The sequence below is a fragment of the Balearica regulorum genome, chromosome 6 (assembly GCF_011004875.1).
Source record: "Balearica regulorum gibbericeps isolate bBalReg1 chromosome 6, bBalReg1.pri, whole genome shotgun sequence".
In the NCBI taxonomy this organism is placed as follows: Eukaryota; Metazoa; Chordata; class Aves; order Gruiformes; family Gruidae; genus Balearica; species Balearica regulorum.
Window position 1 is genome coordinate 11,348,242 of NC_046189.1, and position 11,865 is coordinate 11,360,106.

General features: G+C 39.6%; 1 protein-coding gene across 3 annotated transcripts in view; it reads right to left on the minus strand.

Annotated features, from left to right (window-relative positions):
• Positions 1-4,632: 4,632 nt before the first annotated feature.
• HECW2 (HECT, C2 and WW domain containing E3 ubiquitin protein ligase 2) overlaps positions 4,633-11,865 on the minus strand; it is a 176,785-nt gene continuing 169,552 nt past the window's right edge. For all 3 annotated transcript variants that reach the window (XM_075756220.1, XM_075756219.1, XM_075756221.1), the window contains one exon: positions 4,633-7,319. In XM_075756220.1, the coding sequence (XP_075612335.1) occupies positions 7,208-7,319 (112 nt within the window). In that variant the 3' untranslated portion in view covers positions 4,633-7,207. The remainder of the gene's footprint in view (positions 7,320-11,865) is intronic.

An 11,865-nucleotide genomic window follows, 5' to 3' on the forward strand; every position in this document is an offset into this window, starting at 1 on the left:
AGAAGCCTTAATTTTCCTGAGAGTAGTCCAAATTAAAAAAAACTAACCCAAACCTAATAAAATACGAAAAAACAACTTAAAAGTAAGTTTTCTGATTGTGTACTTTAGATTTTTCAAAACCTAATAATTAGGTAAAATACATCTTGTAGTTGCAGTACCACCAATGTCATTTTCCCTGGGTACATTATCATCGCCCAATTTTTAAGCAAGAAGTATCCCCTTTTGTATACCTAGTGGTCAGCACAGCTCACTGTCCTGCTCCTTCCTCGCAAAGTGTGGTCCTTTTTCTCTCCCTACTCTTTCAGTCTTGTCTTCACTCTAGCACTATTCCATGGTTGCATTTTGTATGCTCTGTTTGCTGCTTGGAACTGCCATATCTTATCATTACAGCACCTACAATTACATTCCTTCTTTAGCATTATTTATGAGGATTCAGAGATTTATTTGCTTATTCATACAGTAATCTATTTTAAAATTACTCAGCTCCAATGTCTGACTGCTGTCAGCATGGCAATCAAATATGATGTCTCAGCAAAATCTTCATTTATTGACCTGACCTATACTGCTAGATGAGTATTTCTAACTATAAAAATTGCAATTCGCATTTAAAATGGAAGATGCCGCATAGTCAACGGAGTATGCCAGCAGCTGCTTGTATTGCAATTAGCAGGCGATGCAGATATGAATGCGCTTTTGGAAGAAACGGGTTCAAGGGCTGTGACACAAACCCTCCATCTGTGGAAGGCACAGTCCTCACTGAGGTAATAAATCACCTGCTGCTGTGATTTCTGGATCAGCACTCACCTCCCTCACTGCAAGAGCTACTCACCCCTCCAGCCTGCAGCCTGAAGCAGTCCACGGGGCTTGAGAAATTCTGGCGATAGAAAACATTGCAAGAAAAATTCCCTGCCTCGTTACTAATTTTGCAAAACCAAAATGAAAGGACATTTTACCCTTGGATGCCTAACCAACTGTTTTCCAAAAAGCATTATGACTATTTTTCTTAAACCGCTCACACTCTCGATGTCAGAGTAACTGTGATCCTGTTGACTCTCCGAACTGAAGGGAGCTGCTCTTGTTGCAAAGGAGATCAGTTTAATTCTTGATGAAACAATGAACAAACCCACTCTGATACTGTAGCTACAGTCAGCGAGGGTGGCCAGCAATTGTCTCTGGGTGATTGTAGGATTATGTGCAATTAAAAGGGAGAGGGCAGCCGGCTTTTGGAAGGCAGCCCAGAATAGGGGAGACCAGAGTCCTGTGCAGTTTTGTAGGTTCTGTACATTTAAAAGCTGGTTACATTGATGTCAGAACTATGTTAAATTAAGGGAACAATATACCTCCTGAGTGCTGAGCAAAAGCTCTTTAAGTAGACAAGGTTTCTTCTAGTAGGGGCTGAGTGAGAAGTTTCTGAAAGTTCTAAAAAAGAAACAACGGAAGAACAAAATACCATTTTCATTATTCAGAAGTTCTTAAAGGGAAGAAGGACTGAACGAAGCATCGCTCAGCTCCCTTTGGCGTTCCCCTGAACTTTTAAGAGATTTGTCAGCATACATCTGTAGTTAAATTTTTATTATTGTTCTGCAATATAATCTGACTTGCATTTGCTACGTAAACAAGTTCAAAATTCCAGCTATTGACTTAGAAGGGGGCTAATCAATGAGTGTATGCAATTATTTCACATAGTCCTCAAGAGAGATTTTAATTGCATTTTGAATACATGCAGATACTACAATGGATTGTAACCATTCCAGAGGAGTCCTTGACTGTCATCCTTTTACCTACAGTCAGGAGGAGCCTTTCTAAGCAGTGACCAGGAGGTCATTATTACATCACTGATACTAAATAGAACTCTCAAATTAATCATGAGTTTACCTTAAAATACCTATGGCATAACATGGCTCTGAGCAAAGCCTGTGAAGTGGAGCCCTAAATGAAGTTTCAACCTGAACAATAGCTTTCTTTACAGTAAAATTATTTTAGAAAATACTAGAAATGTTTGAATAAAAAACTTTTCATAGCAACAAACATTTTAAATTGTTGTAGTCTAGTGCTGAAACTAGACGGTCTGAAACCCAACAGAAGCACTGTGAAGCTCGTGGTCTATTTGAGAGAGATGCAAAAAATAAACCAACACATGTTGTGAAAACTCTGTGTTTGTGTGGTCAGCTTTAAAATTTTGCATACTGCTAACCAAAAAGGGTTGTAAGAAGGCTTTTAGCCTTACTGGCTTTACAATAAAGTTCTTCGTTTCCCCTACTATTTACCTAATGTATATTTATTTTTCCAGCAAACAAGCAATTTCAAATTCAACCCCCTAAACCCTTTTTTTTAATTGTAAAATACTTAGGCAAAAAGTTAGACTAGTCCAATAGCAGTCACTGTGGTTGCGCTAATAAAATTGTCAAGGATTTTTTTACTTGCAGTTGGAGAGCTAGTCAACCCATAACATTTCTGCAGTTCTGTTTCATACCGCATAATTGAGCCAAAGCGCAAACAGTTTAAGAAGCCAGGTTTGAGTAGCTACTCTGAAAACTTGCTTGGAGTTCAGTTTGCTTGCCTGGGGAGGAAAGGATGAGAAGGGGAAACAGCAGTGGTGGTTCAGTATTATTACTGTAAGTTTAACGTTGAAGCTAAGTCTGTAATCTTATGACTGGAGACCAAACTTACTGCCCAATTCCCATTAGTGCTAACAGGAATAAATCACCCCTCCACATAAAATCAATAGCAAGAAAAACATAACTACTAGTATAATTTAATACAAATAATTTTCATTTGCTGAAAGGAATTAACTTGCTGTGTGCTATGGGAAATGAACTTATACAGGCTATTCAAACACAGCTGCCACAGATTCCCCTTTTGTGAATTGGGGTTCCCTCAGTCCAGAGACAGTGTGCTTGCAAATATCTCCATAAACCTCTGCAGCTACCACTGCAGAAAGTCAGTAAACATCTGCAATTAATACTGCTGAGATTACATTAAGCAACCAGATGATACCATTACAAATGCTTCGGAAGGAAGGTTTTTTTTTTCTTTTAACTTTTAAAAGGATTAAAAATACATAAGAAACCACAAAACTCTCTACTTTCCTATAATTTTAAACTGAGCAAACTACCAGTCCGGTGCTCTGCCAGTTTAACTCATGCCAGAAACTTTGTCTGTTGTCCTGCCAGCATGCCGCTGCCTAGACTTTCAGTTTCCCTGAAGATTACATATATTCACTATACATGACCCGAAGTTAATTGCTTCAATGTGGAGTGTATGTGGTGCGCAGCAGGCCTGTGTACGCAGATGGATTTCACCCTAAATACTAAGTCATATTAACACATTTTTATGGTAGGTTCAAAATAAGGATAATGAAAATGATGTTTGAAAGCAAGAAAGGCAATGATTTGATGAAAACTAAGGGAAAACAGCAGGCAGGGGGTGGGGGAAAAGGTTTGCTTCTGGTCAGCAGGATTGCCTGTTAAATTGGATTTTATTTTGGATTGAAAGAAGACTTTCCCGTGTCACCCTGCAAGGTGCTGCTGCTGGTGTGACAGAGGTAGCAGATGGCCATCTTCTCTCGGCAAAACCACTGCTACCCTAACTGCTGCTGGCTTGCGGATGTTGAACAGGTAACTGCTTGCTACAGTACGTGCCGCATTGCATAATTTCATTGATTACAAGCCTTTCTGGTGTATTTAGAAGTGTTATGGTTAAATTGGCTGCTGGCAGCACCAGGTGAGCAAAGCATAGCTGAGGTTGGCCGGGATGCTGGGACCTGGGACGAGGTGGGCCTGGCCCTGGGGCGCCGGGGACGGAGGCCACTGGCACATGCCGTGCTGCCAGGGGACCTGCTAGCTGCTTTTCGGCCAGCACTGCGTGGCTCTGCAGGAAACACGAGCACCTCCCCAGCCAGGCTGTCTGATGGAGATGCTGCATGTTAAGTTAGTGCGAGCTGTCATCACGCTGTAGCTGAAGGGAGTCTCATGCTTACTTCAGGTTGACTGGCTTTTTTTCCTCCCTAAATGCAAAGCTCCTTAGCACCATCTGGAAGAGCTCTGAGGAGATACAGAGCTTTTAGAAAGGCTTCTCAGTCTTCCTCTGTCTGGACCCTCTTGCCCACCACAGCACATGTGGTCACCTGTTGCAGTCACCTGCAGGACACAAAAGTTGGCTTTCACTCGGGATATGTTTAATGGGAATGGCTTCCCACACTGAAGGGACAATGTTCAACACAGCAGCCAGGAGATGCGGGTCTTTGACAAAGCTCAGGCTTCCTTCCCTACGCTCCCTCCCTGCTAATCTCTTCAGTGCAGCAACATCACTTAAATCATCACAAAGAGCCAGCCAGGTGCTCGAGGCACCACAGGTAGCCATATCTCGGTCGCTAACTCCTCATCACTTTCAAATAGCATTTTTCTAGAGTCCCCCAGGTGATACTGGCAGCAAAGGAGGAAGAAGCAGCTTCTCCTCAGTCTCTCGTCTTAATGCTACAGGGATTCTGGATTTTTTAAATTTATCTTTCTTTTAACTGGCAGCTGCCCCACTGGTGACCCTGTCACATCTTTACAGAATACCGGATCATCAGGACTGATTTCAGTTATTTTTACATGCATAAATACAGAACAAATGTGTGCAGTAGATATATTTAAATAAAAATTGACAAGATGCATTTATTGGTTTTGTTTTGTACAAAAGCATAACTTAAAAGGCAGACTAGTATAAACTTACTTTGTGCCAAATATTTAAACTTTTCATTCCAAAGAGTTTCTGGTTCAAAATGTGTAGATACAGTTTCCACCTGGGAAATCTCCTTTTTAGACCACAGATAACACAGTATTGTAAAATCAAAATTCTGCAGTCCTTCAGCCAACCAAAAGTTGCATTCTGCTTTGAATGCCAGAGTTTTAGCTACTCAGTGAGCGGATCATATGAAACATGAGCCATGCTGGAGTGACCTGATGAAAAGTCAGTTTGCCTACTGCTCATCCGTGTTCTGAAAAGAGATGGGCATTAGGATCTGTGACATGCAATCTTAGCAAAGACTGATAAATATATGTGTAAAAATAGGGTGACGTGTTTGGATTTTTCTTTGCTACTTCATACCAGCCAGAAGTAGTGTAAGAAAATCTGTGTGACTTAAGCGAGTCCCAGATGTCATGCAGAAGCTCAATTATTCCTGAAATAAAAAGTATGTTTTCACTCTGATTTTGCAAGTGGGTTTTCCTTTGCACAGGTAACATTTTCTCGATAAGCCTGAAGGGTTTCCTCAGTCTTTGCTGCCACCACCACAGGCAGCTGCACCTGCCTTCCTCTGACTTGGAGGGTAGAGTGGCAGTCTTTGCTGACGACATCTCCGTAGACGTTCATTTCCATTGGAAAAAGCCTCCCACAAGACCAAGCAGGATACCTCCCTGAGATGCCCTTTCAAGAGTCTCCAAAGTGAGAATGTTACTTCAAAAGCTACTTTTCCCCCAGAACAGGGTTAGCTGTGCTTCAGTGCTATCAAGAGGGCTAGCGCAAAGCTAGATTCAAGTTCTTGTCATCCCGTATCCAAGTGCAACTTCCTGGAATTTTAAAACATGGTGGATGCACTGCGTGACAGCAGCTATACGACAAGTGGTGCGCAGCTGCGCAAGTGTTCCACAAGACCATCTGGAGGAAAGTACCAAAAATAGATGCGAGCGAGCCTTGTGTATTTCAGCAAAATTAAGCATAAAGAAATTGGTGTCCATGCAGTGCTTGATACGCCATAAAAACTTCTTTCAAATAACATTTGATAAGAAAACTATTTTTCGGTGAAAATGCAAGCTTAGACACTATGAACAGTTTACATCTTGTAGGTGTTCACTGATACGGGACAGTGGCATTATGACCAGTGGCTCACCTTAAAGTAGGTTACTCATAGATTTCCAAATGAGCTAGTGTTTTATGGTGCTGTACAAATAAAAAGTTGTGGGGGGTATATGAAATAATCTGTATTAAACTCCACTGCATTAAGTTATCCAATGCATGAAAAATGACTTGGATGCATTTAAAATAAATGCATATTACAATATAATATGTAGTATTATAAAATTATTACTTATGTGCACAGTCCTGATATCTATAGACATGGCACCGTGAAGAAAGCCTGGTTCCTAAGCATTTTTACAGATACTTGATAGTGATGCAGTTTGCTATCAGTCAGATCATAGTGTCCCTTCAACTTTGGTACATTCAGTGCAAAATATTTTTGGGAGGTTTTTTTACTCTTATAAAAATAAAAGGCATTTTTTTCCCCTTGAGAGTGCTTAAAGAATAAACACTAGCAGAATGTCTGTTCAAGCATGGAAAGTGACAAAAACAGAAATAGGATTTTAGTTTGCTTGTTTCCTGTTTATACTCTAAGAAACATAATATAATGAACCTATAAAAATAAACAGAAGTCACTGTGTTAGGGTTTTTTTTCCTGATATGTTGGGATAAATTGCTAGTTTCTTCTTAATATGGTTTCCATGCAGTATAAAGCATAAAATCAGTCATATTAAGTTCATTATAACAGCTCATCTTTTGTCATACACACCACTGGCAAACACATTTCCACAAACCTCCTTAATGCAAGCCGTTGTTGTTACATCCTTTGTTGCTGACCTTCCTTCCAACTCACTTCTGCCCCGGGAACTTGAGCTCTATGGTGCACACCATGCAGGCACTCTTATCTTAGGTAAAGCAAGTACTGGATATGCTATTGTAACATATGGCATAATGTACCTTCATGAATAAATTAAAAAAAAAAATCTATGATTTTTGTCATAATTTACTGGGTAGGTATGGGGCTAAATGATTTCACATTTTGACTCGAATTTTCTATTCAACAGCTCTGATGAAATCCAGTTTTTGGGTGCATGTCAGTTTTGCAGTAGCCAGGTTGATTACAACATGGGATCACATTTCTTGTTTGCTCACAACATAAACTTAAGAAGTTTAGCCGTCCTGAAAAACCATGGATTGCAAGACTTGGTTTTCCCTGCACATCAGGCACACTCTAGTTTCACTGTAGAGAATTCTGCCACTACCACAATGCTTTTTAAGTGCTTCATAAGCTTTTTCATGGAACCTCATTATTTGAATTGCACCGTGAAACAATTTTCTTCTAGGAAATCCAATACAAACGTTCATTCATTTCCTTGAGAAGACAGATCCACAAAAGTCCAATGAGCTGGGCACTGTGGTTTGTGTATCACTCAAGTCCAAAAGTACTTGTCTCTTCAACTGCTGTCAACAGTTTTTCATATAACATAGAGAATGATGGGTAAGGGGGAAGGTCCAGACGATTGAAACAAGTGTGAGCCCTGAGGGGGGGAAAAAAGAGGAGATGAAGAAGTACATTATTTTAAAAGTTCAAAAGAGAACACACAGACTGGTATGTGCTTGCATAGAGATGGGCAGATAGTATTCTTTCAGAAGACTTCGTTCTACCTAATGATGTTTTCCAATTGAACAGGTAGTGAGGTTTAATCTACTTTTTTCTAATTAAAATAAGCCGGTCAGAAGCATTTACAAAGGTCTTTAGAAACACACTGACAGCCCAAAAGGCATGGGATTAATTTTATCCATTAAACGTGCATAAGAATGAGATAACATCATACATTTCAAATAGTCTGTTCTGAAATCTTGGCTTTAAATGTATCTTCTGAGAAGTAGTATTTTTTTCCTGTACTGATGACATTTCAACCCTATATTTGTAATCATAAACAAGATATTTCAGTACATTGAATATGCATATGATATTAGATGTGATGATATATTAAAAAACACTCTAGGTATACAGGAAACAATCCTACAGTAGTAAAGGACAGACAAATCAGATGCTCTTCCTTCCACATTTCCTTGGCAAATGGATCGTGTTCTTGGGAAGTTACTGCTTGTGCTGATTTACACTACGTACATAGCTGGCCCTGCACGCCAACGACCTTTAGAATAATACTTTTTGTAATTACACAAAACTATGCACGTACCTCTAGCATACCATCCTGCTTTCTTAAGAGGACATGTGATTTATTTCTCAGTTTCCAAAGTCCATCTACCTCAGTTTTTTGACACACTTGGAACTGACTCTTGAAACCTCTTCCAGGGAATGAAAAGAGAGATAAATAAAGGTTTCTCCCTCTTAGAGTAATGGATATCATTGCCTGACTCAGAGCAGGCTAAGGATAATACTTTCTAACACACTATAGTGGACAAGCCTTCTCTAGTGAAATAGATAGCATAACTATTAATGCGATGGCTTGGTTCTTGAGGAAGAAATGGTGCAAAGAGAAGCTGGAGGAGGCATCTTTTCTGCTCTGAAGCTTTGTACCAAAGCCTCACTTTAGACTGACGTTAGAGGATAAAAATCTTTCTTGTGTTTTCATAGGTCTCTGTTTACAAATACTTTGTTCTTTTGTAATAAAGCATATCGCAGAGTTATTTAAATACAATCCAGTTGAAAAAAAAACTTTTTGGGCAGTGACCTGCCCTTCATCAGTATGACCCGTATTAAGTGTAAATGTATAATGTCAATGGAAGGACTGACCAAGCTCCCTCCTCGCAGTAAACGCGACTCTTCATTTAACCTAAACACTCCCAGAAATCTGAGTGTCTCCAACAGACCTGTGCTGAGCTTTCTTGGAGCCAGAAAGTGCTGCCTTCTGTAGGAGCAAATTTATTAATAGCCATTTTAAGTGGCTCTTAGCTCCCACCTACAGGGATAGAACATGAAGTAGGTTAATCTCATTTGTTAAAAACATAAGTCCATTACAAACCCTCATTAAAGGTGAAACACTCAGTTACGAGCCTTATAGTGTCGTAAAAATATCAGGCTGAAGAAATGCATACACAGTACAGAAGGTCACACTTATTATAAACACAGTCCAAACATCAAATACACTTTAAAAAGCATTGAATTTTATACCCTTCCCAAATACAGCACACGTAGAAGTACATTGCTAATACATGCTGTGTAGCACAGAGGGCATTTCCCCACCCTGTATTCCAGGGGCCTGGTAAAATTTCTCTACCCTTCCATCCCTCTAAGGGTCCTGGAGGAAAGCTTTCTTTGTACTCCTTGTTTGCCTTTCCAAAAACCTTACAAAGTAATATCTGTGATATAGATTAAATTATTACTGCCTTCCCTGCACTTTTTTTTTTTTTTTTTTTTTTTTTTTGAAAAAGAAAAAAAGAAATTTGAAGAAAGAGACTGATTTAGACCCAGCAGCAAATGGCCGCCAGGAACTCGGTGATCCCTTGAGTTCAGTGCAGAGCGTGGAAGAGTCTTAGGCAATTAACAGTCTAACCACATGTTTCTGCTGCATGGGGCTGACAGCCACTCATTAGAACTATGGATCATGCTGTGTGGGCCGTAAACCCACAAATTATAAAAGACATAGTATATAATTAGCAAGGAATTCATTACAAACTGGTTTAATAGTAAGCCAGTATGTTGTTTACATTTATTAAGAGAACTGAGTTTTATCTTAATTTTGAGGGCAATTTTGAAAATGCAATCACCTACTTTGGAAAACCAAGTCATTAAAAAAAGACAAAAACTTAAGATCTTTGTCTTCTGAGGGAATGCATGCCTTTCTCACCCTAGCAAGCAACTTTGTAAGTCTCCAACAAGGAAGGTTTTGGTTTTTTCCTCTGGACAGTATTTTCCCCATTCCAAGATTTCAAACCACATGGGCACTAACTTTTCATCTTCCTGGACTCATATTTTATGACAACGTGAAAAAACATCTTGGTTCCTGAAGTCTAGATTCCCAATTAATCTCCCCTTCATTTTGATTACAGGAGTAAAATAGCGTGACTTAGGGTTAAAATCTAGCAGTCAGACATGAATACTATTAGCACGTGAATCATCACATGCATGTGTATATAATGTACAGCAATAAGTCTAGAACCAATTTCTCAGCAGGTAAGTGAATTGAAAGAGTAACAGTCCCTCCACTGAGTTAGTGTAACCTACAATACAGTGTGACAGAAGGGAGTAGAAGTGGCATCAGGGATAGCAATAGTTAAGCTAAACCTGCAACCATGAATCTTTTCAAGGCGTTTACATGCTACTGACTTACTAGTGCAAAAGAGAGTGATACAAGCTAGGCAACCTGACATGCGCCTCACAGAAACGTCACTATTTTTATTCAGCAGAACTGATTACACAGCAATCAGAACAGCGGCAACTAGGTAAACATCTAGTGAATGCTTTTGTGTTCATATTCACAGTTGCTTAGACCACAGTCACATACATAAGTAACTATATTAGTTGCCTTCTGTGTCTCAAAATCAGGAAGAAGAGATGGGGTTGGGTATTTTTATGTGTTTTCAGCAGTGCAGTAGTGTTTTTAGAAACAGAGGAAGAAACATAAAATCCATACTCTCGTTGAGTCCTAGCTTTTGCCATCCTCACACCATATATTATCGAATTTCACAACCACTCCCACTGAAATCAAAAGGGCAATTTGCAAAGTGTAACACTGCTACGAGTGAGTGACGGTGCCTTAACACAAATGCTTTAGTTATCTAAGAATCAGTAAGAGTCACAGAGTCCTAGGGCAGCATTCTCAGCAGATCCAGCAATGTGTTTACACACGCAGGGCTTGTTTGGAAACCTCTTGAAAGTTTGCTACTCGGGGTCGTTGTTAACAATGTCTTACCTTCAAGCCAGTACTACCTGGTGTTTGCACAATAAGTCTTTGAAGCTGGTTAGACGCAGGCTGAAGCTACAGTGCACCCAGGAACCAGAGATGTAACAATGCAAATACTCCTTTCTGCTTAGGGCTTAGTTCATTTAAGCATAAATGTGGAAGATCATTTATTTTTTTAATGAGATCAAGGTTCCATGTATGAATGCCAGAAATTGTCTCATGACAACTGTAGATGTTTGTCATATGCAGTTGTTTATTTTAACCAAACAAGTGTGTTGTTAAAATATTTTAATCCTCACACTTGTATGTTAAAAACTAGCCACAGAGACAAAAATCAAATGTTTCCTAAGCAATGGAATCATAAATGAAATGTGAAGATCTGGCATTTCCCCTACACTTGCTGAACACCTTACGGTAGCAAAGATTCTTGACATGTTTCTCCATGTTGTTCTACAGGAAGTGGTTTTATTCTGCAGTTTATTACAACCAGGGTTCTACGTAACCTTTTCAGACGAAATTCTGAGCCGCCTGTTCAGGCACGTCCTGACCTTTTCCACACGGTAAGCTGTGCTTGTTAGCTCCAGGAATTCCAGCATTAAAGCATATATGGAAAAACTCCCACCATCTCTTTTCTTACTTAAACTCACACAGAAATCTTACATTTTGAAGTCAGAAATTATTTTTTTTAAAAAATAAAAATCAAAGCTTTTTCTTTTTAAACAGAAGCAAAGCTAGTCCATAGGTCAATCGTAATCAAACTATAAAGTAGACTTACCTGGCTACAAGGTATTACTAGGCCCCCAAGAGATTAGAGTATTTGATTTGAAATAGCAATTTCCAGAATTTGCATATCTTTAATCCTTAGTTGCCTGGCTCTCATTCGTACTATAAACTGGCAAGATGGCTTTGTTTAAAGGCCACCTGCTGTGTCTGTGGATTTCACAATGCCACTTCTGCATCTTTCAGGCTTTCTCAATGCGGTTCAAATGGCAGCCTGCAGGCAGGAGCCAACCCAAGAGACATCTCAACCTCTCACTTTATGCTGGAGGAAAAAGCTATGGGTTGTTGGTCAGAGAAACTCTCCATGTGTCTGACAGCTGCCTTGTGTCTAAAAAGAGACTGTGAATGCAAGTTAGTCCTGAGGAATCTTGTTTAAGAGGAATAGGCTAAGATTAGGGTTGAATTTCCTCCATGGCTGAGCCCAGTCCAAAAC